This window comes from Aethalodelphis obliquidens, unplaced genomic scaffold (genome assembly GCF_003676395.1).
Source record: "Aethalodelphis obliquidens isolate GAN/ISIS:26980383/991018 unplaced genomic scaffold, ASM367639v1 scaffold11, whole genome shotgun sequence".
Lineage (NCBI taxonomy): Eukaryota > Metazoa > Chordata > Mammalia > Artiodactyla > Delphinidae > Aethalodelphis > Aethalodelphis obliquidens.
Genome location: NW_020837955.1, coordinates 22,052,522 through 22,079,645, shown reverse-complemented (window position 1 = coordinate 22,079,645; position 27,124 = coordinate 22,052,522). Strand labels below are relative to the sequence as shown.

At 43.7% G+C, this 27,124-nt stretch overlaps 1 protein-coding gene across 1 annotated transcript in view; it reads right to left on the bottom strand.

Moving 5' to 3' along the window:
- The window catches only part of SORCS3 (sortilin related VPS10 domain containing receptor 3), a 583,600-nt gene that overhangs the window by 151,017 nt on the left and 405,459 nt on the right, over positions 1-27,124 (bottom strand). Inside the window, exon 6 of the mRNA XM_027112540.1 lies at positions 644-708. Coding sequence (XP_026968341.1) covers positions 644-708 — 65 coding nt within the window. The remainder of the gene's footprint in view (positions 1-643; positions 709-27,124) is intronic.

The window sequence follows — 27,124 nt, the reverse complement described above, 5'->3', positions numbered from 1 at the left end:
AGAGCCCTATAGATACTTAAGTTGGTGTAAAATCATACTTTATCAGTCAAATTCTGTTCAAGATGTAGACAGGTGTACGATGTACAAAGGGGTCAATGTTTGAAGTCCTGGATTCCATGGCTGATGTGCGGGGACAGTAGAGGTCTGGCTCACCCCTGTATCTCCAGGGCTAAGAATCTTGCCTGGTACACGGTAGGCCATCCCTCAATATTTGCTGAATGAATGAACAAACAATTCTGGAAATAGTTTGTCCGGTTACTTTTTTTTTGGTAATCTTGACTATATAAAGTTTATTTTTTTAAAGCTGGCATCATCTTATTCACCATGTGAATGCAAAATACCACGATGAGCTACGGCCATCCCTATGTGAATTACACTGAAGATGCCAGGGAATTACTAACAGGAGCCTCAAAATTGGTCACATTAACTCCCATCCCCAGAAAATTCATTCCTAAGGGTTTATTTCAATGAAATGTCTCCCTTGGGACTGGAGGCCTCTCCCCCACTCTAGGAAATAAAATGCATACGGCAGTAAGGGAGCTCAGGGCTTTTCATCTTCCCAAGCCATTAAAATGCAAATTGGGGGAGAAGGGAGACCTGCAGGCAGATCTCCCGGGCCCAGCCTGGCGGCCTCAGTACTCACATCCATCAGCTGTCCGCACTTCCATGTGCACCAAGTCCGCCTCTTTATCCAATCCGGACACCGACCTGGGGAAGGAAAGGAGAGTCAGAAGCTCAGTGACCATGAGGATGGCAGACAACAAAGTGGGGAACCATTCAGGGTTATTACTCAGAAAGCGACTTTCTCAAGATGGCCTGTCTTGCACCATGGGGACCCACAGAATATGGCGACTTGCAGCCCCTGCAGGGTGGCTCTCTCTAGCAGCTGTCACCTATAATGGTCACAACTCATGTGTCTTGGAGCAGTGTCACGGAGTCAGTAACTCTCAAAAAAAACATAAAGGAGCACAGAGTAATGTACTCCATAGTAAAGCTGGTCTAAACCTCTGTCCTCAACCCTTCCCCACCTCATACCTTCCACTTCCCCAGTCTTGTCACACCCGGTTATTTCCACCACTTCCTTCCCCTCTGCCCTCCCACTTGGGGTGTGCTACTCCCACGTTCTGCCCCTGGGGAAGGTGGTTTAGCCTCCGTTCTGGCTATCTGCTTCCAGACACTCCTACCCTCCTGAGTTTGGACCCATCTGCCCTTCCTTACCCCTGCCTTGTGAACAATAAATGTTTGGTGACAAACATTCAAAATCGGGTCTAACAGGGACACAATTCTGGTGATAGGAGTGGGAAACTTTAAAGGTGGATGGTCAATAGTCAGAAAAAGGAAGGCTGAGAATCCTGACGAACTAATTCCTGTGGGCCTCCAACCTCCCACACATAGAGCCCAGTCAGCTACCTCCTGCATGAGATATCCAGGCCAGAGTAAGACCCAGAAAGTCAGCTAAAAGAGGCAGCACAGACATTAAAACATTCATGCACTAAAGACATCACATAATCCACCCTCTCCAGCAAGCTTGGACTCACAGTCGTTTTACTTTTAAATTTCATTCTAAGATTGGTTTTCTGGTTTTACAGTCCTCAATAGGGAAGAGGCAGCAAGTTAGAAAGAAAAAGGAGAATTTAAAACAATGAGAACCGAGGTACCCAGATAGCAAGACAAATTGAAAACTTATGAAAAACAGACCAAAGAACTCAAAACCCAATCTTCTACATCATAAATCTACTACACTTCTTCTGATGCTGAGGCCATAGCTGTATAGCACGGGTCGGTATCTGACATCTCTGTTGAGGGGCTGAATGCAGAGAACAGGAAGCAGGAGGCTAACGATATCAGTTTACTCTAAGAAAATAGGGTTGCAAATGACCTATGTTAGGAAAAATGAAATGATTTTTATTTGTTAATGATTATTGTCTTGAATGGCTAAATTTCAGTTGCTTTAAAAGTTCATTTATGTAAAAGACTTCTTTCCCAAAAAAATACTGAATAAAAGAAGTTTTACTCTAACGCTATATTTTTTCCCAGTGATCACTGATACACTATCTTTTAACTTTTCCTCACCTCATTTGATGCCTAAGGTAGGGAGAACAGGTACCATTAGTTATATTTGACTGAATGGGAAACTGTGGCACAGAGAAATGGATATGTACCTAAGACGACACGGGGACTTAGGCCAGAACTAGAGAGACTGACTGACTGAGACTTCTCCATCGAGAGCAGCTCCCAGCCTTCTTGGCTCTTCTCCCCTCTGCTTGCAATGTCCTTTAGATGGAACTCTCTCCCTGCCCCTTTCCTTCTCCAGCTACCTCTCCCCTTTCCTTCAATGCTCAGTGGGTCTCACCCCTCCAGCAGCCTATCCATCCCTCATCTCACTGAAGAACCTTTATCTGCTTCCACAGCATCCTAACCTTGGTGGTTCTCAAACCTGGCTGCTCACGAGAGCCACTGGGTGAGCTGTGAAACATCCAGATGCCTGGGCCCCTCCCCAAACCAATGAAATCAAAACCTTTGGGATAAGCTCAAGGCATCCGCATTTTTTTGGTTGTTGTTTTGTTCGTTATTTTTTGTTTTTGTGGTACGTGGGCCTCTCACTGCTGTGGCCTCACCCGTTGCGGAGCACAGGCTCCGGACGCGCAGGCTCAGCGGCCATGGCTCACGGGCCCAGCCGCTCCGCGGCATGTGGGATCCTCCCGGACCGGGGCACGAACCCGTGTCCCCTGCATCGGCAGGTGAACTCTCAACCACTGCACCAACAGGGAAGCCCCGCATTTTTTTTTATTTAAATTTATTTTATTTATTTATTATTTTGGCTGCATTGGGTCTTTGTTGCTGTGCACGGGCTTTCTCTAGTTGTGGCGAGTGGGAGCTACTCTTCGTTGCCGTGCACGGGCTTCTCTTGTTGCGGAGCATGGACTCTAGGCGCGCAGGCTTCAGGAGTTGTGGCTCGCGGGCTGTGGAGTGCAGGCTCAGTAGTTGTGGTGCACGGGCTTAGTTGCTCTGTGGCATGTGGGATTTTCCTGGACCAGGGCTCGAACCTGTGTTCCCCTGCATTGGCAGGCGGATTCTTAACCACTGCGCCACCAGGGAAGCCCTGGCATCCGTAATTTTGAAAGCTCCCAGGTTATTTCCGTGCACAGCCAAGTCTTAGAACCACTGCTTTGCATGACTCAATCACGTCGCATGTAATTGCACTTCCGTGAATTCTGTACTTGGATATAAACTTCAAAGAAGTAGGATTCTGTCTATTTATCTTTGAATCCTTGGCACCTAAGTGCCTAGTATATATTAGGTGCTACTGATATATTTACTGAATTAATGAACAATCCAATCTGCCCATGACAATGACAAAATTCCGATGTGAAACTCACTTGAGGTCAGACACACAGAAGGGACTATATGGACACCTCTGTTCTACAGCCTCCCTGCTTCTTTATAAGCAAGTTGGTATTCTTAGAACCAGAGGCCTCTCAGGTATTATTCTTCTATCCTCCCCCAAGGTCAATGGCAGGGTAGGATGGTCAGAACTGGAACCATAATGACAGTCTCACTACGGGCATCAAGCACTATGTTCTTTAACAAAAGAAAAGTCCTTGCCTCTTAGGAGCTTGAAACAAGGCAAACACCACCAATAAAACAAGCACAGAAACTGCTCCTCCAGGATTGCTCACTCCTTTCCACCTATCTAAATCTTATACACCTTTTAAGGTTAAAACCAAGAATCAGGTCCTCCTGGAAGTCTTCCTTGATTACTCTAGCTCTCCCACCTTTGAACTGCTAGAGAATTCAGAATCAAGACTGAACATCCTCCAGCACTTGTATTGTTATTAAGTTGTGTGTTTGTTTCCCTGGAGTCGGTCTTGGCTCCCGAGAGCGGACACCTCTGGTCATGGTTGCCTTAGCACCCCTACAACCCTTCCATCCTCTGCAGGACTGTTCTACCCACCTCACGCCATGTGCTTTGTCCAGGGTGGTCAATCACAGGAGCCCAACCCTCTGATGCCCCAGGATGGCACATGATCCAGTGTGATCATGAGACATCTTGGCTGTGGTGGTCAGAACATGCCAGGACAGTTTAGAGGACTTCCTCAGGATTTCTCTAACTGAGCTGGCAGGAAAAAACTGCCTTTCCTCTCTGATCATCAAGTCAGAACTCTTGGGAGAAATGTTCCCTGATAGGAAGAATAGGTCTAAAGGAGCAATGTAGCTACACAGAGAAAAAGAAAAGAGAGTTGACATTGGGACAGGTAGTTTAACAGAGAGACGGGGCTACAAAGGGTGATAGGAAGATAGTGGGCAAGACAGAGATGAGATAGACACACAGGAAAGAGAGAGACAGACAGACAGAGATTCAGAAAGAAACGGACAGGGTAGGCCAAAATGGCAACACAGGAGACCCCTGAGCTCCCTTCCTCCCATGGATACACCAAATGTACACGTGGATGTAAATTCCCTCTGAAAGAGATCCAGAAACTAGTTGAGTAACTTCTACACATCAGATGAATGAGAAAATACCCACATCGAAAAGGCTAAGGGTAGAAAAGGCTAAGACACACTGTCACCATAAACCCCACCCCTGGCACACGACCACACAGCTGGAAGTGAACCATCAACTCTCATGTTCTCCCTGAGAAGCAAAGGGTTTAGAGCCCCCATCTAGCATCCCAAATTTTAAGAGTTGCAACAGAGGGACGGACCCCGAAACACCTGACTCTAAAAGCCAGCGGGGCTTGTGTCCCCAAGACGATAGCAAACAAAGACGCAATTCTTAACGGGTGCACGAGCACTGATGCAGCTGTTGCCCCAGGGCCGAGTGCAGAGGGAGCAGGCAGAATCACCCATCTCCCCGTCTTTCCCTGCAAGTGTTATCTGAATACTATAACAGCTGCTGCCTGAGGGCCCGTCTTCTAATTTAGCAGGCTTCTAGACACTGCATGTGAATCTCCCCAGAGACAGAGAAAGCCAACAAATATCCCTCCCACCTTCTGCCTCCGGTCCTCCCCAAGTTGCCAGTATCTCCCTGGAAGGAGCTCATACATGACTGCACCCCAGCTTTTAGGGCCGCCACCTATGCGATGGGTCCCCAGATTTCCTGGCTTTGACAGCCAGTGGAGCTGCCATTCATGAGTCCCATGGAACTGTAACAAACAAAGAAGCAGTTCTTAACAATCTATCTCCCTGAGGTTCAGCACAGAAGGAGCAGACAAAACAACGCCCAGCTCCCCATCTTTGCCTGATAAAGGTTTTTATGTGGATACTTTAAAAGCTGGGGCTTCCGTGGTGGCGCAGTGGTTGAGAGTCCGCCTGCCGATGCAGGGAACACAGGTTCGTGCCGCGGTCCGGGAAGATCCCACATGCCGCGGAGCGGCTGGGCCCGTGAGCCATGGCCGCTGAGCCTGCGCGTCCGGAGCCTGTGCTCCGCAGTGGGAGAGGCCACAACGGTGAGAGGCTCGCGTACCGCAAAAAAAAAAAAAAAAGCTGCCACTGCCACCTGGGGCTTCTAACTTAGCAGGCACCTCAGGGCTGTGGTCCTCCTCAAAGACTGATGAAGGTTGCAGACACTCCTCCCATCTTCTCCTTCCAGGCCACTCCAATAATAAAACCAAGTCACCAGTGTCTCCCTGAAAGGAGGTTGTATACATATCTGGCACCCCAGCTCTTGTGACAACTTCATGAAGGATGAGCCCCTGAAACACCTGGCTCTAATAACCAATGGGTCTTACATTCGTGAGGCACAAGGACTGCAACAAACAAACAGTTATTATGGGCACAGGAGCACACCCACCCCTGCAGCTATATACCAACAGGAAGCACAGAGGGAGCAGGCAAAAATGCCATTGCCTTGTTTCTCCCTGGAAGGGGCTAAATTACATACTTTCTTAGCTGCTGCCTGAGGGTCCAGCTTCTCATCAGCCTGCATCTAGCTGCTGACTACACTCCTCCCCCTGGATCACTGATAGGTCTTGGCACACCCTTAACTACTGGGAGCCACTAAAGACAAAGAAGGAGGCTTGGACAATCACAAAAGTTTGAGACACAACTATGAGCTCGGTCAAGCTGATCAATGAGGTTCATCTCCTACAGGAGATCACTCTGTCAAGACTGGGAGACGCATCTTGTGCTGATCTATCTAATGCTCAGAGACCAACACAGACTCAAGAAAAATGAAGGAACAGACAAATATGTTACAAACAAAAGGACAAGATAAATGTCTAGAAACATATCTTAATAAAATGGAGGTAAGTTATTTATCTGGTAGGGTGTTCAAAGCAACTGTCACAAAGATGCCTACCAGGGTCAGGAGAGCAATGCATGAAGACAGAGAGAATTTCAACAAAGAGACAGAACTATGAAAAAGTACCAAACGGAAATCACAGAACTGAAGAAGAAAATAATTGAACTGAAAATTCAATACAGGGGGTCAACAAAAGATAGATGAGTTGAAAGAAAGAATCAGTGAAGTCTAAGACAGGGAAGTGGAATTCATACAACTAGAAGTGCAAAAATGAAAAAAGAAAAAAAAGAGTGAAGATAGCTTAAGGGACTTATGGGACAACATCAAGTAGACTAATGTTCTCATTACAGGGGTCCAAGAAGGAGAAAAGAGAAAGGGATAGAAAACTTAATTGAGGAAATAATGGCTGAAAACGCCCCTAACTGGGGGAACGTAACAGACAGGCAGAACCAGGAAACACAGAAAGTTTCAGATAAGATGAATCTGAAGAGGACTCTACACAGATACATTGTAATTAACGTATATGACCAAACAGTATAATTAATGTATATGACCAAAAGCTAAATACGAAGAGAGAATCACAAGAACAGAAAGAGAAAAAGAATTTGTTACATACAAGGGAACTCCCATAAGACTATCAGCATACTCTTCAGCAAAAACTTAGCAGGCCAGAGGGGAGTGGGATGATATATTAAAAGTACTGAAGGAAAAAAACAAAGAAAAACACCTGCCAACCAAGAACATTCTACCCAGCAAAGCTGTCTTTCAGAATTGATAGAAAGATAAAGAGTTTTCTAGACAAATAAACACTCTAGGAGGTCATTACCACTAGATCACCTTTACAAGAAATGTTAAACGGAGTTTTTCCAGCTGAAATTAAATAACACTAATTAATAATAGAAAAATATACAAAAGCATGAAATTCACTGGTAAAGGTAAAAATACAGTTACTTTCGGAATATGCTGTTATTCTAATGGTGGTGGGTAAATCATTGATAAGTCTACTACGAAGGTTAAAAGACAAAAATATTAAAGTTATAACAACATTAATTTGTTAATGAATACACAATGTAAATGATGCAAATTGTGACATCAAAACATAAAATGCAAAAGGGGGGGTGCTTTTGTATGTGTTTGAAGCTATTAGCACAGACTGTTATAAATAGAAGATGTTTTATCTAAGCCTCACGTTAACCACCAACCAAAAGCATACAGTAGGTACGCAAAAGAAAAAGGAATCCAAACTTTCCACTACAGAAAATCATCAAATCACAGAGGAAAAGAGCAAGAGATGAAGCAAGGAAAAACGGAATTACAGAGCAAGAGAACATTTAACAAAATGGTAATGGTTAAGTCTGACCATCAATAATTACTTCAAATGTCAAAAGACTAAATTCCCCAAACAAAAGACAAAGGATAGCTGAATGAATAAAGAAAACAAGACCTAACTATATGTACCTCCGAAAGACTCACTTCAGCATTAAAAAAAACACACAGATTGAAAGTGAAGAAATTGAAAAATATATTGCAGGCACATGGAAAGAAAAGCAGAAGAAGCTATTCTTATATCAGATGAAATAGACTTTAAGCCAAAAACTGTAAGAGACAAAGAAGGTCATTATATAATAAGAAAGGGGGCAATTCATCAAGAGGATATATTATTTGAAATATTTATGCCAATACAGGAGAACCTAAATATATAAAGCAAGTATTAAAAGATCTGAAGGAAGAAATAGCAATACAATAATGTCAGGGGACTTCAATACCCCACTTTTACCAGTGGATGGATTGTTCAGACAGAAAGTCAAGAAGGAAACATTGGATTTAAGCTACACTTTAGACCATACGGACCTAACAGACATACAGTAGTCCCCCCTCTTATCCTAGGTTTCACTTTCTGTGATTTGAGTAACTGGAGGTCAATGTGCTCCAAAAATATTAAATGAAAAATTCCAGAAATAAACAATTTGTAAGTTTTAAATTGCATGCTGTATGAATAGCATGATGAAACACTGCCCTCGCTCCATCCCACCTTGGAAGTGAATCATCCCTTTGTCCAGCACACCTCGCCCATTACTCATTCAGTAGCTGTCTTGGTTACCAAAGTGATTGTCAAGGCATCACAGTACTTGTGTTCAAATAACCCTTTTTATAGTTAATAATGGCCCTACAGTGCAAGAGTAGTGATGTTGGCGATTCAAATATGCCAAAGAAAAGCCATAAAATTCTTCCTTTAAGTGAAAAGGTGAAAGGTTTCAATTTAATAAAGGAAAGAAAAAAAATGATATGCTGAGGTTCCTAAGATCTACAGGAAGAATGAAGCTTCTATTTATGAAACTTTGAGGAGGAAAAAAGAAATTCATGCTGGTTTTGCTGTTGCACTTCAAACTGCAACAGTTATGGCTACAGCGCATGGTAAATGCTTCGTTAAGATGGGAAAGGCATTAAATTTGTACCATAAGATCTTTTGAGAGAAAGAAACCACATTCACACAACTTTTATTACAGTATTTGTTACAATTGTTCTGTTTTATTATCAGTTATTGTTGTTAATCTCTTACTGTGTATAATTTATAAATTAAACTTTATCATAGGTATGTATGCATAGGAGCAAAACATATTATAGAGGGGGTTCGGTACTATCCATGGTTTCAGGCATCTACCGGGAGTCTTAAAATGCATCCCCCATGGAAAAGGGGGAACTACTGTATATAGAACATTGTATCCAACAGCAGCAAAATCACATTCTTCTCAAGTGCACATGGAACATTCCACAGGATAGATCATATGTTAGGACTCAAAAAAGTCTGAATAAATGTAAAACGATTAGATCATATCAAGCATCTTTTTCCAACCACAACGGTATGAAACTAGAAAGCAAATACAAGAAGAAAAGAGGAAATTCACAAATATATGGAGATGAAACAACATGCTCCTAAACGGCCAATAAACCAAGGAAGAAATCAAAAGAGGAACCAAAAAATATCTTGAGACAAATGAAAATGGAAGCACAACATAGCAAATCTTACAGGGTGCATCAGAGACAGTCTAAGATGGAAATGCATGGCAATAAATGCCTACATTAAGAGAAAAAAGACCTCAAAATAAACAATCTAACTTTACACCTAGAGAAACTAACAAAAAAAGACTAAACTAACCCTAAAATTATTAGAAGGAAGTTAATAACAAAGATCAGAGCAGAAAGGAAAGAAACTGAGGCTAAAAAGACAATAGAAAAGATCAGTGAAACTAAGAGCTGTTTTTAAGTTAACCAAAATAGACTAATCTTTAGCTAGATTTACCAAGAAAAAGAAAGACTCAAATAAACAAAATTATAAATGAAAGAAGAGACATTATAACTGACACCACAAAAATGCAAAGGCTTATAAGAGACACTATGAACGGTTATAAGACAACATATTGGACGACACAGAAAAAATGGATAAATTCCTAGAAACATACAATCTACCAAGACTGAATCATGAAGAAACAGAAAATCTGAACAGACCAGTTGCTAGTAAGAAGATTGAATCGATAATCAAAAACCTCCCAACAAAGAAAAGTTCAGGGCCAGATGGCTTCACTAGTGACTTTTAACAATCATTTAAAGAAGAACTAATACCAGTCTTTCACAAACTCTTCCAAAAAGTTAGAAGAGGAAGAAATACTTCCAAACCCATTTTACAAGGCCAGTGTTACCCTAATACCAAAGCCAGTAAAGGATACTACAAGAAAATTACAGATGATGCAAAGCTCCTCAACAAATGATTTAGCAAGCTGAATTCAACAGTAGAGATCTTCCTCAACTCACGATGGGTTTATGTTCTGATGGACCCATGGAAAGTTGCAAATATCAAATTGAAATGCATTTAATACACCTAAGCTACTGAATATCACAGCTTAGCCTAGCCTACCTTAAATGTGCTCAGAACACTTACATTAGCCTACAGGTGGTCAAAATCAGCTAACACAAAGCCTATCTTATAATGAAGTGTTTAATATCTCATTTAATTTATTGAATGCTGTACTGAAAATGTAAAACAGAATGGTTAAATGGGTACAGAATGGTTGCAAGTGTATTGGTTGTTTATCCTATTGGTTCTGTTTCTCTGGAGAGCCTTGATTAATACAACTTGTTTCTTAGTCCCGCTCCAACTTTGCAGCCCGTTTATCCACATAAGCCCATAACGCACCTTTGTGAGTGTGTCTGCAATATTTATCTGCTTAGACCATCAACTACAAAAAGAATGGGTCTTATTAATATACAACCCATCAGACAGTGAGCTTCCTAAGGACAGAGACTTTAATTATTTTTCTCCAATGTTTTCTACCACACACAACTCAGGATTAGGCATACCTTCAGACTAAATGATAAGGATAAGAGATTTGTACTTCAAAGCTGCTCTGTCCCTGGATCCAGAGGGAAAGAGATTAAGTTGCTCAGCTGGCCAGAGGTGGAGCAAAAGATGTTGGGTGCTGAGGGTAAGGAGAATACCCGTGCCCTTGTCTAGCTCACAGAGGAATGCCACTGCCCACTTTCTGCAGTACTGCTGGCATTAGCCTAGAGTTTCTCAACAAGGGCACTGTTGACATTTTGGACCAGGTAATTCTTTATTGTGGGGGCTGCCCTATGCACTGTGGGATATTCAGCAGCAGCCCTGGGCTCGACTAGATACAGTAGCATCCCTGCAGTTCTGACAATCAAAACTGTCTCCAGACGTTGCCTACTATCCCCTGGGGGCAAAACTGCCCCCGGTTGAGAACCACTGCCTTACCTGGACACACTTAGCTGAACTGCCTTACCTGGACACACTTAGCTGATACCTGAACTCTGTGGCTTCCCTGCTAACAAGGCAGCAAATATAAGCAGGCGGAGATTTCACGTCCTCACCTATAGCCCTAACGCTGCTGAGATGCCCACGAACTCCAACTATTCTAGACCACACCATCTCACCAGAAAACTATCTGACATTTGCCAGGTGGAAGCAGTCAGGTCCCTAATCTTAAAGCCCCACGATGTCCCCACTTCTAAAAACCTAAGGAATGGAGCGTGCACACAGATACAGCAAGCGAAGAAATACAATAAATATGCAGACATTTAGCGATTTGTTTGTTGTTATTGTGGGGGCGAAGCTGCAGGGCGTAAACTTGTGGAAATGTTTGGAAAAGCGCATGTGGTAATAATGATAAGTATCAATGGATACTGGGACCATTCACATGCCAGGTATTGTGTTTGGTGTTTTAATTCATTATCTTAATTAGTCCTCAAGGTACCATTCATCTAATTTTCATCTTCAGTAAAATGGGGATAATAAGAAAGATTAAGTTACATACCTCAAGTCACATGATAATAATTCACAGATACTGAGAGTACTTTATGTCAGGCACTATTTTAAATGTAAATGCTGATCTCATTTAATCCACATATCAATCCTATGAGTCTGGAATCATTCTTTTTCCATATTTTAAAAGGGCCCAACTAGGCATTGAAAGCTTAAGTAACTTGGCCGAGAAAGTCCACAGGTAGGAAGCAGCAAAACTAGGGCTTGAACCAGACAGGTGGCCTTGAGTCAGGAGCTTAACCTCCCCTGTAAGCTGACTCTTCCAGCTGTTGCGAGGAGAGACAGGCTTTGAACCCAGTCATTTCTCCCAGAGTTGAGGATCATAGCCATGGTGCCCCATTGCCTGCTCTCCCCATACATGTAACTCCATCAGCATTGTAGGAAATATAAAGGTGTTGTGTATACATATTCTGCATCTCAGAAAATTTTGGTTCTATTTTACATGAACTGGGAGTCACTCATACTGGTGATAATAAGAAGAAAATGTTGGGAATAGAAAAAGGATGTCGGGCTGATGGTAGAAGAGTAGCAGATGGAAATTTTTGCAGAGAACCTTAAGAAAGACAAATACAGTTGAGGAAAGGAAAACTGGGGACTTGGGCTTGACTCCCTTTTAGGTCTCTGAGGATGGAACGAGCCGAGACATGTATAAGAGGGACTGTGAAACTGTCATGAGTCTATGGGAGGGGATGAGAGGCATGTCTGCTCAGATATGCCAAGCAGGTTAGTAAGCGCCCCTGACACCTCTTCCATCTCTAGCAGCCAAGTTCCTTCACATTTCCAGGACCAAAATGGGGCCAGGGTGGACCAGAGGATGAGAAACAATATCTAGTGCAGAACCAGCCGTGGCACAGATCAAGCTCCCTGTGCTTAATGTTTGCAACAAAGAAAAAATGAATTTGCAAGCATCCCACTGAAATCACAGGAAAGGAACCTCCCTGAAAGTTTCTAGAAAGTATCAGATGGTAAAAAGAAATTGTATCAGTATATGTTATTACTAATGCAAAATGAAAACAAATCATGGATAGTGCCTTTCTTTGGTAATGTTGTATTCCTGGTTTTAATTAAGTGACTATAAAACAAAATTTAATAGAACAAAACAGAGTTAAAGTGTCAATAACAGATATGAATCTATGAAAGGCTGTATGAGTATTTTAAATTCCTCAGTAGTGAATTCTTCTACCACAAGTTTCTTCTGAAACCTAACACCCATGATTGGAAAACAACGAATCTTTTCCAGTGGAGAACTAGGATCAAACGTTGTGCAAACTCCCCATCACATTTGCCCACATACGCCAATAAGGATTTTTAGTTTCCACATCTGTAAAATGGGACTATAATAATACCTGCTTCATAGAGTCAGGGGGGTCAAACGAGCTAAGCAGTAAATACTTAGAACAGTGCCTGACACACAGAAAGCATTTTTTACCTTTTAGCTATTATTATTTTTCATTTGAGGGACAGTATGAACTAGTCTGCTTTCCTGCCTGCCTTCTTCCCTCCCCTGTAACTTCCTTCTACATTTGTTAAGTGCCTAATATAGTCACAGCATTGTTCTATGCACTGGATAAGAAAAGTTCTGCTACCAAGGAGCTCAGTTCAGGCACCTTTCTCACTCTCCAGACTGGTTTATCTCACAAATCCTGGGAACCCACCCTTGATAAGGGCTCCTGTAAGGCCCCATTCTCTCCTCTCCAGTGGATAAATCATTACACTGGATTGCAAGTGCTTTTTTTTTTTTTTTTTTGCGTACGGGACACAATCCTTGACCTCACCAGCTTTTGCTGGTCTTTTTTTTTTCTTTTTTTTGATTTATCATCTTTTAATTTTAATTATTTTCAGTTTATTATTATGGTTCTGGAAGTCAGAAGTGCAAAATCAGTCTCACTGGGCTAAAGGTGAGGTGTCAACAGGACTGGGTTGCTTTCTAGAGGTCCCAGGGGAGAATCCATTCCCCTGTCTTTTTCAGCTTCTAGACACCACCAGCACTCTGGCTCATGGCCTCATTTTTCCATCTTCAAAGCCAAAAACACTGGGCTGAGATCTTTGTATGTTGCCATCTCACTGGTCCTCTTGCTGGTTCTTATACCAACATTTCTTTCACAGTGAATAACAGACCATCAATAAATACGTGTCAAATGAATGATTACAACACTTTCATTCAGGCATACAAACTTCCTAAAGCCCTGAGTAAGCCTTCAGCTCACGTCTGGGTCTCCAAGAAAACTTTTTTTATGCTCAAAAGCAGGGGTCCACAACCCCTGGGCCTCGGACCAATACTGGTCCACAGCCTGTGCCTGAACTATGCCCACACCGCCCCCATCCGTGGAAAAATTGTCTTCCACGAAACCGGTCCCTGGTGCCAAAAACGGTTAGGGACTGCTGCTCAAAAGAGATCTCACTTTCCAGTCTATGTTCCAGATCATTTTTATCATGCAGATTGCTCAACTGGTGAGAAAAGGGTGGGGGGAAAATCTATACAGACCTGAATAGTGTGTGAAGTGGTTTCCTCCTGGGGATATTTCATTTCATAACAATTACCAAGCTCAGCACCAGCACACAAGAATCATGTGAAAGTCTGAGAGGAAGGAGAGGGATTATTCTCCAAAACTGAGAGCCTTCCTGAGTTCTGAGCAAGGACCAAGGACGCAGGAAACACAAGGACAGAAGGAGCCATGGCCAAGCCTCCAAGGAAGAAACTGAAATTGGCTCTTGGAACAGCGCGCTCAAGGATGTTACGACGGACGTACCTGGAAAAGGTCAAGCAGCTTTCAAACTTATTTTCCAGCAACCAAACCCTCTGTTCAAACATGGTCTCCAAGTCCTAACACGTGTAACAGGTCAAACAGGAACTTATCAGAAACCGGGAACGGCTCACTCAGACACAACAGTGCCCAAGAGAGCTGGACGCGGCAACTGTGAAACACCGTGATCTCTTTCTACCCCTTCACTTAGTAGATCAGAAAACTGAGCTTCACACAACTGTCCAAAGACACACAGCTAGCTTGTGTCTAGAAGCCAGTTCTGAACTTCAGGCCAGCCTCTTCGTAGCACATGTGCCTGCCATGAGGAAGTGGTGGAGCTAAACTGCTGTGTGCTTTTCTCTCCTTGTGGATGTGAATCCCAGAGCAAAACCTTCCCCAGAAATAAGAAAACTGGACATTGGGGTACGCATGAGAGAGGTAATGAGGGTAAAACACTGCTGAAGTCAAAGGACAATTGCTTGACAAACTGATTCGCTAGACTGTTAAATTTCAAAATAATTTTATCTCAACATGTTTCTCCAATTCACACCACAAACATTCTCCCCCTTGATGTCTTGGCTCAAACTGCCCCTCCACCTGGAAGACTCCTTCTGTCCCAGTCTGCATATTCCCTGCTTATGGCCCAGCTCAATACCACTTTCCATGAAAGCTTCCTGACCCTGGCTGGACATTATAATCCCATGGGGACCTTTCTAAAAACACTGAATGCCAATTCACAGATCCCAATTCCATAAATTCTGCTTTCATTGCTCTGGAGCAATAATCCTCTCACATTTTTTTTTTTTTTTTTTTTTTTGGTGGTACGCGGGCCTCTCAATGTTGTGGCCTCTCCCGTTGCAGAGCACAGACTCCGGACGCGCAGGCTCAGCGGCCATGGCTCACGGGCCCAGCCGCTCCGCGACATATGGGATCTTCCCGGACCGGGGCACGAACCCGTGTCCCCTGCATCGGCAGGCGGACTCTCAACCACTGTGCCACCAGGGAAGCCCCCCGCTCACATTTTATTTGCATCAGAATCTTTTTGTTAAAACACAGATGCTGGGCTCTACCCTCAGAGTTTTGGATTTGGGGGGTCTGGGGTGGGGCTCAAGAATTTGCATTCTTAGCAAACGTGTAAATGGTATGTTGATAACGGTCAGGAATCACACTCTGAGAACCCCTAGCCTGGAGTATAATCCAGGAATCAATAGCTTTTAGATGCTCCTGGGTGATAAGGATGTGCAGTCAGAGTTGAGAACCACTCATTAGAGCTCGGAAAGCAACCTTCACGAATCAAGCTGAAAAGCCTTTCCTTTTTATGTATCAGTCGGGTAGTTAAGAACGTGAACTCTGGAATCAGACGCTCTGAGTTAATCTCAGCTGCGTCAGTTACTCACCGTGGGATCACAGGCAATTAACTCAACCTCTCCTTGCTGCATTTTTCTAATCTGCACACTGGGGAGATGATAATAGCACCCTTCTCATTGTTTTTATGAGAACTAAATGAACTAAATGCATATAAACATTTCTAATAGAGAGAGGCTTATATCAACACTTAACTCTATATAATGCTTACTATTATAGCGCTCACATTATGTGCAACTAATACTTTTTACGTGTAACAAATATTTACTGAGCATCTAATGTACCAAAAATTTTATTATCTTTTTTTTTTTTTTTTTGGCTGTGCCATGTGGCATCTGGGATCTTAGTTCCCCAACCAGGGATTGAACCTGAGCCCCCTGCAGTAGCGGCGTGGAGTCCTAACCATTGGACCACCCAGGAATTCCCCTTTTATTATTAATTTAATATGTTACCTCACTTAATCCTTAAACTTTTGAAATTGGTAGTATAATTTTTTTTCAGATGAGGAAATGAAAATTTTGAGATGTCAAATTGCCTAATCATTGGTACAGAGTGAGAGAGATGGAGCCTGGGTTCAAACATGTTTGTTTTACTCCACCATCAATTATCTGTGTACCTGAATAGTTTTCTCCTTCTTTATTGTAGTGTCTTTAAAGACAGGTTCTAGATCTGATTAAATTAGTTTTCCACTAGTGTCTAGAACTGTGCCTTGCTCTGTATTATTAAATATCTGTTGAATAGATGAATACACAAATGAGAGCAGTAATAACCCCAGCAATATGTTTAAGATAAATGTTGAAAATAGCTCTATAAAATGGTGAAACAGACTTCATTCATTCAATTAATCTCTAGGCAATTAAGTAAATAAAGCCTTCATTTTCCATTATTATGCTGTTATTTCCACCATTTATCCTCAAAGCAATATTAGATTTGCCAAATACAGTCATCTGTGATTTTCTTGACAAATGCACGATCATCCTGTGAAAATGCTAGGGCAGTGAAAACTCAGGGATCTTGTCCAGCTCAAATGAACATGGCTTCCGTGTCCTGGCTATTGTAAATAGAGCTGCAATGAGCACTGGGGTACATGACTCTTTTTGAATTATGATTTTCTCAGGGTATATGCCCAGTAGTAGGGGTGGGATAGTGAGGGTGGGAGGGAGACCCAAGAGGGAAGAGATATGGGGATATATGTAAATGTATAGCTGATTCACTTTGTGAGATCTAAATGCATTCCTTTTCAGGGATTCTAATAATTGTTTCTCTCTCTCAATACTCTAGCTTAAGTTAGTTACTGTTTCTCGTACCACAGAATCACTACCAACATGCCCCCTGAAAGTTGCTCAGCATGTGCAGGGCCATTTCCTGACACTTGGATTAGCTACTATCCCTTCAGCACTCTGGTTCTCCCAGCAAATTAAAAGGGCTACTGACTACTATACCGGTGTTTCTCAAACTATGTTCTATGACCCACTAGTGGGTCATAAAATACATCTAGTGGATCACAACCCCAATTATTTTTTTATAAAACAATATGGAATGGAATACAAGATATAAGAGAGCATCTCATGTGGTATACTAAGTATTTTTCATGGAACTTTAAGATATATAAAAAGACATAGGTTTATACAGGATCATAAGTATAGCATTTCCTATCAGGGAAGCAGTACTGAAGGAAGAAAGGAAGGAGGGAGGAAGGGGAGAAGGGAGGAACTACATGGTCTAATTTAATATAATATCTTTCTAAATCCTAGATGGCTAGAATGAAATTCAGCGGTCACATGAACTATTTTCAAGACAAGGCATACACACATCAAGAGGTCACTTGAAACTGCTGAGGAGTTTGAACTCAACTGAAGAATCTCAGTGAACCGTAGCCAACACCACACAACATGCTGGCAGTAGCAATTTGAGGCTGAGCTTTGGTCACTGGGGTTTTGTGATTGTGCTAATGTAGTGACAATCCATGAGGCTTTACCTAAATACAGCTGAATAACTGGTCTGCCAGGAATACAGCCAGTAATCCCTCGGCAAGGACTTACTGAGTACCCACTATGTGTCACCGCTTAGGGGACTGCCAGCCAGCCTACCACATGGCCCATTTGTTTGCTGTATACATGTGGGCTATAGCTTAGCATAGTTCTAGTGAACAAGACCATATCACATGACACACCTTAAAAAAGGTTACTCACAGAAGACCTAATAATCCTATTAAACAGACCAAGTACATTGCCACATTTGTAGAGTGGTTGCAGAGAACCGGCAATGCCCTTGTTCCCAGCCATTAGATTTTGGAACGTCCATTCTCAGACCCTACTACCTATCTCCTGAGAGTACCTTTAATAGGTATTTATAAGGTAACACATAAAGGGAACTTCAAAGAACGTGCGGTGTTGTTGGAAAGTTGCAGCGGATCAGATGGGGTTTCACAGAGATGGGAAAACAAGGACCAGGCTAGAAGAAGGTGTGGGATTAGAAAGTCAGGAAGGAGAGAGGGATGCTATGGTCCACGGCACGATGGTGCAAACAGGCACGCTGTGGAGGAGAATACTGAACAGCAGTCATAAGAGACCACTCTGGAGACAGAACAAGAAAGAATCTGAAGGCAGTGACAAGCTGCTATGCCAGGAATTATGGACTGGTTCCCGCAAACTAAAATCTGCAACATTCCCTACATGTTGGTTATACCATGGGACAAATGCTTCTCTTTCCGAAGGTATATTCACTTTATTTCTTTAGAATTTAATTTGTATTAAAACAACCTTTATAAACTGTTTACTTAGAAGAATCTATACTTTTTAAAATGTTGCTTTACCTTTATTTATTTACTTTTGGTCTACGGGATGTGCTTAAATGATCACGGGTTGGAACACGCGTGACCCCCCCCAGTGGCGGCGCTTTGTGGAGAGACTCTCACTACCTCATTCACTGAGGGCCTGAGCCAATACCCATGGCCACTCAGGAGGGGTGAAATGCAAACTCAGAACAAAGGGAGTACCCACTGACCTGTCCCAAACCACCCAACTCTGCCATGTAAGAAGAGACGAGACAGGTGTTTGGCAAGAATTTTCGTGAGCACTTGGATGCAGAAGGAGCATCTTTCTGTCATCCCCAGGATCGCGCTGCAGGTCTCTTCTGGGCAGATGACCACACTAACTAAACAGTTCATTCAACTTATTCACACACTGAGCGCCGGCTAGGAGTCTGGTACAAAAAGATGATATGGGAGAGAAGATGCCAAAAGGAGTAAGATGAGGTTTCAGCTCCCTCCAGCAGCTCAGACTGATACAGGAAACGGAGGGAGGCAGATGTTTATAAGAAAATGTGGCGCATGCTTTCAGAATGGAGTATTCTGCACAGAGGGCTGTGACAGCCTGCAAAGCGGTGGGTCTTTAAGTGAGTAGACAGGAGGGGTACCTAGATGAGGCACAGATTGTTCCTGCTGGCCCACCAGTGTAGCCCTTTGGCACCCAAGGCAAGCACTTCCCAACTGTTTCCTGTGTGTCCAGCATGGAGCCCAGCAGTAAAATGAGGGTCAGGAGTCAGAGGCAGTGAAGGGGTTGAAAAGTGGCGTAGAACATAATTTGAGAGAGAAATAAGTTAATAGAGGTATAGAGACCAGTTAAAGAAAAACAATTAGGAAGGAAGAAAAGTCTCACTGCCCCACATTTCCCAAGTTGGAGCTCAGGATGACACAGTTCATGCTTATTGGGATTGCACTGATCACACTGGATATTATTTTTAACTCGTAATGTGTTATTAGGACAAGAACTTGTCTCTTCTATGTCCAGTGGTTAACAGAGGAACCAACGTTCAGTCCTAGATTCTAATTCTGGCTTTACACCTATTAGCTGTGTGACCTTGGGCAAGTTACTTAGCCTCTCTAAAACTCGAATTCTCTTATAACAGCCAAAACTTCCCCATTTGGTCTTGATGAGGATGAAATGAAATGGCACAAGCACACATTTAGAGAATGTACCCATTGGGTTCCAGGCATCTTACGGAGCTTGCACAGGCAGACACATGCACAGATGTGCACACACACGTACACTCATTTGAATACCTACTGACTGTGTAGAAAGTGTCTAAGGAAAATCTGCATTGGAGTGTAAGAGAAAGAGCACAGGGCTGGGGCGAAGACTTCAATTCTGGTCACAAGTCTGTTCACTGACCAGCACTGCGGCTTTGAATATGCCACTTGAGGCCTCTGGGCACAGTTCCTCTCTGCAAATTGCAGGGGTTGCCAGGGCTGTGAGGCGGAAGCACCGGGATCCTCTCTACTGCTGCTCTCTGGCACTGGGTGACTCCACAGCTACAAAGATGGAGACACGTGAGCTGCCTCTTTGCACTGGCAGCTCTTATGCCCCTGATGGTCAGGGCCCTTCCTGCTCCATCCTGCTCTGCCCCCTTCTCTGAGGCGGAGCGGGGTGCCTTTCTAATCAACTAAGTGCATCCGAAGGCAGAGGGACCTCCTACTGGGGAGGTCCCTGAGGTGTCGCTCACCACCGGCAGGGCCCACACCCAGCTGGAGAGGGCTTTTCTGAACATCCTCGTGCCGCCAGAACCTGCCTGCCCTGCACCTCCATGGGGACTAGAAGATCAAGCAGGGAGCAGACAAAGTCACTGCTGGGACCAACGAGCTGGAGAGCTCACACTCTCCGGTTTACAAGCTGCTTCCCCTCATCAGCCTCTAACCTCACTGCCTTAGTCCTGGGAGGCAGACATCATTGTTCCCATTCTACAGATGACCAAACTCCAAGCCAAAGTCGCTGAAGGTCACCAAGTGGACCTGGTGCTCGCCGTAGGTTCTGCTGACTCCAAGCCCAGAGCTCTCAGTGCTGTGGGCTTTCCCGGCCGCCCTGCACATCGGCCACGAGGCCGTGTGTAATCAGATGCAAGATTATGGGGTACCGACTGGAAGTGCTGGAGGAATTCAGAGAGTTAATTTAAAAAGACAAAGGGCATTAGGGAGACAGCTTGGGAGGATGTTTTGTAGACGTTCTAGAGAAGAAAGAGAAAGGAACCAGGTATACTTATAGACCAAAAATGTGCAGAAGGGGGCATGCTGCCCGGCAATTCTCATCAAGTTAACGGATGTTGCCAATTACTGTGGTAACATTTTTAATTGTATCTTAGCTCCGAAGAAAATGAAAACAGAATTTCTTAGTCTTTGCCTCAGGACTGCTAGGGGCACACATTCTGGTACACTACAGTAGCGTGGACATACCTGCCCAGAGTCTACAAAGACAGCCCACTTCATAGGAAAACCTACTCACAGCTGTCCCAGACCTAACTGGAGTTGAAAGGAGTAGTTAGAAAAGAGGGTATCTGCTTTATGGGTCCATGTGTATAAATGGGTCCATGGGTATCTGCTTTATGGATTCCTCATTTATACACATGAGGAAACAGGCTGCAATCACGTGGGACCCTCATAAAGAAGGAGGTAACCACAGCATCCCCGATGATAATGTACCAATAACTAGTACATGTGTGCTATCTTTCGGCCCCTGGGATATAATGCATTGTGTGAGTGATCCTATCTAAGCCTCATAGAATTGGTGTGGCTATTTGAATAATGCCTGCCTCCCCTCTAGACTGTAAGTTTCTTGGAGGGAGGGGGCCTTGCCTGCCTTGCCCACCATGGTGAATCCACTTTCTAGCACAAAGCTAGCACTTAATCACGTAGCTGAACCAATGATCAAAACTCCTAATTGTTGTCTGCATTTCACTAGCCAGGGACTACAGGCTCAGAGGAGCTAGGGACGTGGCTTGTTGAAGACTTCACAGCTAATCAATGGCGGCTCTCGGATTCAAACCCAGGTCAGTTGGACTCGGCCCTGGAGCACATTCTATGATGCACCATGGAGGCCTCCTTTCTCCCCCGGAGAAACAGGGAGGGAGGCAAGAAAATGACCAGCGCATGTTCATCAGCTACAATGTGCCAGGCACCTTATTTCTTTATGTCATTTAATCCTAAGAAGAAACCTACGAAGTACTGCCCACAAATTGAAAATGCAGAAATGGTGGTCCTGAGAATTTAAGTGGCTTGCCCAAGGTTCCTCAGGTGGCGAAGGAGAAGAGAGAAGATTGAAATGATTCCGTAACTTAACCTTGACAGAGCTTCCCTTTACTTCATTCGTCCCATAGAGTGACACCGCACAGATCAAACTAACCCTAAAAACACAAGGTGTGGAGGAGAGGAAAATAAAAGTGTATGGTCTCCTGTTCCTTCAAACAAATCTTTTAGGGACAACTTGGGGACAAACTGTGGCACAGGTAATTTTTCTCTGATGATCACCCCCACGCCCATCCCTGATCCCAGCTCCCCTTTCTGTACTTCTCTCTCCGTTTCCTACATTCAGTGGCCTCATGCTTCTCACCCTACACCTGCGCCAGGACCCAAGAAAGTCCTCCACTTAGGCCTGCCCTTCCTGGATAATATTCTGGGCTCAAAATCAACCACCAGCAGCTCATGTCTATGCCCAGGCCCTCAGCCAATGCAGCCAAGGAAAAGTAACCGAATGAATGAATGAAAAGATCTCCTTCAGTAACAAGCAAGGATATCTCGGGAGGGGCAGCAGAGTCACTGAATGTTAACCAGTTCCCCTGACTATGCACAGACCAATCACTGAACACCTTCTGCCCAGCAGCCTCATTCTCTAAGCAGAGGATACATGAATGAAATACCCCCTTTCCTAGGCCTGAAAGTGAGCATGGCCTAAGCGCTCACAGATTTGCAAACATCCCAACATCTCTGCACCTGAGACCTGGCATGAGAGCTCATGCCACATACCCAGGCTTCCCAGTTTAGGAAACTAAACCTGGTTGATCTGAGAATCGGCCATTTCAATTCACAGCCAGCACTGGTCCCTTCCTGCCTCTTCCTCTCCCCGACTTCTATCTTGTTCAGTACATTTCACTAGGAGGCAGTGGTGCAAGGCCACTGTGCAGTCAGAGAGACCCTGGTCTCTCGGATCCCAGCCCCACCACCAAGCTAAGTGACCCTGACACTCATCTGACCTCTCTGAGCCCCAGAATCTCCTTCTCTGAGAAGGGAATAACAACAATACTTACTTCTGAGTGTTGTGAGAATTAAAGTAGGTAGCAGTAGGACACTCCTAGGCTTAGGAACACTTAACACGCGCCCCATTAGTGTTTCTGGTCTTCCCCATGGATCATCAGTCTTTGCCCCCCACTACCGTCCTGAGTCCCCACAGCCCTCTTTTACCTGCAGAGACACTGCTGGGGGCACATCTCCTGGCTAAGAGGAGAAACATGTACAATCACCAGATCTTATCTACACGTAGAGCTGTTTCATCTACCCCCACAAGAGGATGCCTCCTAAACCTGAGCACATTCCAGAGGCAAAATGTGAAGACTCCCGGGCCGTGGAAAACTGAGAGCAAGATGGGGACGCACAGCCCTGGCACAGGGCAGCAGCATCTTCCAAGACGTTGCTCACACCTGCACCTGCCGGCCCGGAGAAGGGCTGCCCGGGGGAATAGCAAAAAGTCATGCCCTCTGGGACGATCACAATTAAACTGAACCAGATGCTCTGAAATCCTCTCCTGGGAGTCATTCCGCCTGGTCCAGGGCTAGAGCAACACCACTTAAAAGGCCCTTTTTCATCTTTAATTTCTCTGATTAAGAAAGTTTACAAGATCAATTGCTAAGAGGGCTAATGTGAGGAGATGAGACAGCAAGTTGCTCTGGGCCCAGAGTCAGCTAATTCCTTAGCTTCTAACTAGAGCCCACAGGGACTCACTTACATAAAGCCTGAGAACTCGCCTGGCTCAATCGCCCCTCCCATCCGCAAACCCCCTCTAAATAAAGAATTTGAATTGCAACCCAGCAAGAAAAGCATATCAAACTCAGGCCAGCCAGCACTTCCCAGGAATCTCAGGAAGATCTTGCTGGATACACTTATCCTTCAGCCCAGTGTAGGGCTCCTGAACTCAGAGCCTGCCCTTCTCAGTCTTGGTATCGAGCATCCCAGGGACCTTGCATCTTCAAAGACTATCCGAGACAACGCGATATCATGATCAAGTCAATGGGTTCTCAGGCTGTGTGAGTCTAAATCCCATTTCTACCTCTTTCAAAGCCTTGGCTTCCTCATCTGTAAATGGGAGCAACAGTAGAGGTTTGTGGGCATATAACTAAATAATGCCAGTAACGTGCGTAGCGTGGTACCCGCACTTGATAAATGCTAGCTATCATTCACTCTCCATTCTTCCTGGGCCACCTGGTGCCAGCACACTGTACTCATTCAAGGATGAAGTCAAAAGGGACCAACACGGGCTTCCCTGGTGGCGCAGTGGTTGAGAGTCCGCCTGCCGATGCAGGGGACACGGGTTCCTGCCCCGGTCCGGGAGGATCCCACGTGCCGCGGAGCGGCTGCGCCCGTGTGCCATGGCCGCTGAGCCTGCGCGTCCGGAGCCTGTGCTCCGCAACGGGAGAGGCCACAGCAGTGAGAGGCCTGCGTACCGCAAAAAAAAAAGAGGACCAACACTATGAAGCACTCATATTTCACAGGAAACACAGGACTATACTCAGACTTCATTTTAGCCAGTGTGCTAGTAGCTGCTGCATCCCTAAGAGAAGTGACAGCCTTTGCATTTCTTTTATTATTTTCCCTATCTCCTTTATTCCTGTAATAAGTTAAAACCTCCTCTCCTCCACTCCCTCCCCACAGGAAGCCACATATAGGAACAATGCTGGCTGATGACAATTTTACCAAATGATTCCTGGAAACAGCATGGAAGAAGAAGAAAATGCCTCCCATCCGGGGGACATACATTCTCTGAATGGAAACACAAGGGGGCTAGCTCATACCAATTGTTCTGGAGATTGCATCCTCCAGGACCCTTCATTTCCTTAACAGGACACTTGCCTCGCTTCCCCCATCACGTCTGCATATTCTCCTTAATTATGGCAGAATTAAACTGAACTTTTTCTGCACAACTAGCTCTGGGGGGATTCCAGAAAGCCCCGGAAGGAAGTCTCCATTTGTGCACTTGCTGAGAATGAATTCTGCCTCATATAACTCCTGACAAATTGCCATTTTTAAAGGGTTTGTTAATTTCCAATGAGCAAATGGCACATCAGATATCTTGTTTCTTCAACAGATGCTCCCGAGCTAAACAAAAGGTTCTTGTTTAACAAACATGGAAACGTCTTGTCAGCTTTGCCAAGATCATCCTGTTTAACTATCAAGGGAGGGTCTTGTGGTTTGTGGAAAATATGGGCTGCCTCCCTCCCATGTAGGGTTCTCCAAAGGGCTGCGGACAGTGGTTCCATTGAAAGAGATGATGTGAAGCTCCTTGATCACAGGCTGGGAAGCGGCTCTTGGACAAAGGTCCTGGGATTTCTCCCTTTCTGTGAAGATGTCAGGTATTTCTGATTCAAGTCTATTTGATTCAGAAATCTCCTTCATGCTGAATCTAAAACTAGTCTTGAAGGAGACACCCATCTGAAACAGAGAGGTGGTATAAAACTGTAGACAAAATCTCAGCATTGGAGAAAGCCTGGGTTGGATTCTGGTGCTGCCGCTTAGGAATTGTGTGAACTTGGGCTGCTTACTTAATCACTCCCCACCTCAGTTTCCTCTTCTGTGAAAGAGGTCTGTTAATGACATGAAAGGCAAAGACGATGATGATAGTAATAAATGTTCATACTATTGATCCCAGTTACATTTTCAAGAATTTTTTTTTTTTTGAGAGTGGGAATTCATTTTAATTCAACAAATGTTCATCAAACACCTACTAAAGTCAACGAACAAGGCACCATTGAGAATAGTAAGGAGAGTGAGGGATATACAAAGCTTAATAATACAGTGGTCTGCCCTCCACAACTAGTCAAGGAAAATAGTCATAGAAACAATTAAGTCAAGGTAGTGTTGTCACATTAAGTCCTTTTCTTTTTTTTTAAGATCAATCAAAGTCTAAATTTTAATTTATTTTCTTTTTTTAAAATTTTTATTGAAGAATAGTTGATTTACACTGTTGTGTTAGTTTCAGGTGTACAGCAAAGTGAATCAGTTATACATATACAAATATCCACACTTTTTTTAGGTTCTTTTCCCATATAGGCCATTACAGACTACTGAGTAGAGCTCCCAGTGCTATACAGCAGGTTCTTATTAGTTATGTATTTTTTGTTAACGTCTTTATTGGAGTATAATTACTTTATAATGGTGTGTTAGTTTCTGCTGTATAACAAAGTGAATCAGCTATACAAACACATATATCCCCATATCCCCTCCCTCTTTCGTCTCCCTCCCATCCTCCCTATCCCACCCCTCTAGGTGGTCACAAAGCACAGAGCTGATCTCCCTGTGCTACGCAGCTGCTTCCAACTAGCTATCTATTTTATATTTGGTAATGTATATGTGTCCATGCCACTCTCTCACTTTGTCCCAGAATGCCCTTGCCCCTCCCTGTGTCCTCAAGTCCATTCTCTAGTAGGTCTGCATCTTTATTCCCATCCTGCCCCTAGGTTGTTCACGACCACTTTTTTTTTTTAGATTCCATATATATGTGTTAGCATACGGTATTCATTTTTCTCTTTCTGACTTATTTCACTCTGAACGACAGACTCTAGGTCTATCCACCTCACTACAAGTAACTCAATTTCATTTCTTTTCATGGCTGAGTAATATTCCATTGTATATATGTGACACATCTTCTTTATCCATTCATCTGTCAGTGGACACATAGGTTGCTTCCATGTCCTGGCTATTGTAAATAAAGCTGCAATGAACAATGTGATACATGACTCTTTTGGAATTATGCTTTTCTCAGGGTATATGCCCAGTAGTGGGATTGCTGGGTGGTATGGTAGTTTTATTCTTAGGTTTTTAAGGAAACTGCATACTGTTCTCCATAGTGGCTGTATCAATTTACATTCCCACCAACAGTGCAAGAGGGTTCCCTTTTCTCCACACCCTCTCCACCATTTACTGTTTGTAGATTTTTTGATGATGGCCATTCTGACTGGTGTGAGGTGATACCTCACTGTGGTTTTGATTTGCATTTCTCTAATGATTAATGATGTTGAGCATTCTTTCATGTGTTTGTTGGCAATCTGTATATCTTCTTTGGAGAAACGTCTATTTAGGTCTTCTGCCCATTTTTGGATTGGGTTGTTTGTTTTTTTTAATATTGAACTGCATGAGCTGCTTATATATTTTGGAGATTAATCCTTTGTCAGCTGCTTCGTTTGCAAATATTTTCTCCCATTCTGAGGGTTGTCTTTTCGTCTTGTTTATGGTTTCCTTTGCTGTGCAAAAGCTTTTAAGTTTCATTAGGTCCCATTTGTTTATTTTTGTTTTAATTTCCATTAATCTAGGAGGTGGGTCAAAAAGGATCTTGCTGTGATTTATGTCATAGAGTGTTCTGCCAATGTTTGCCTCTAAGAGTTTGATAGTGTCTG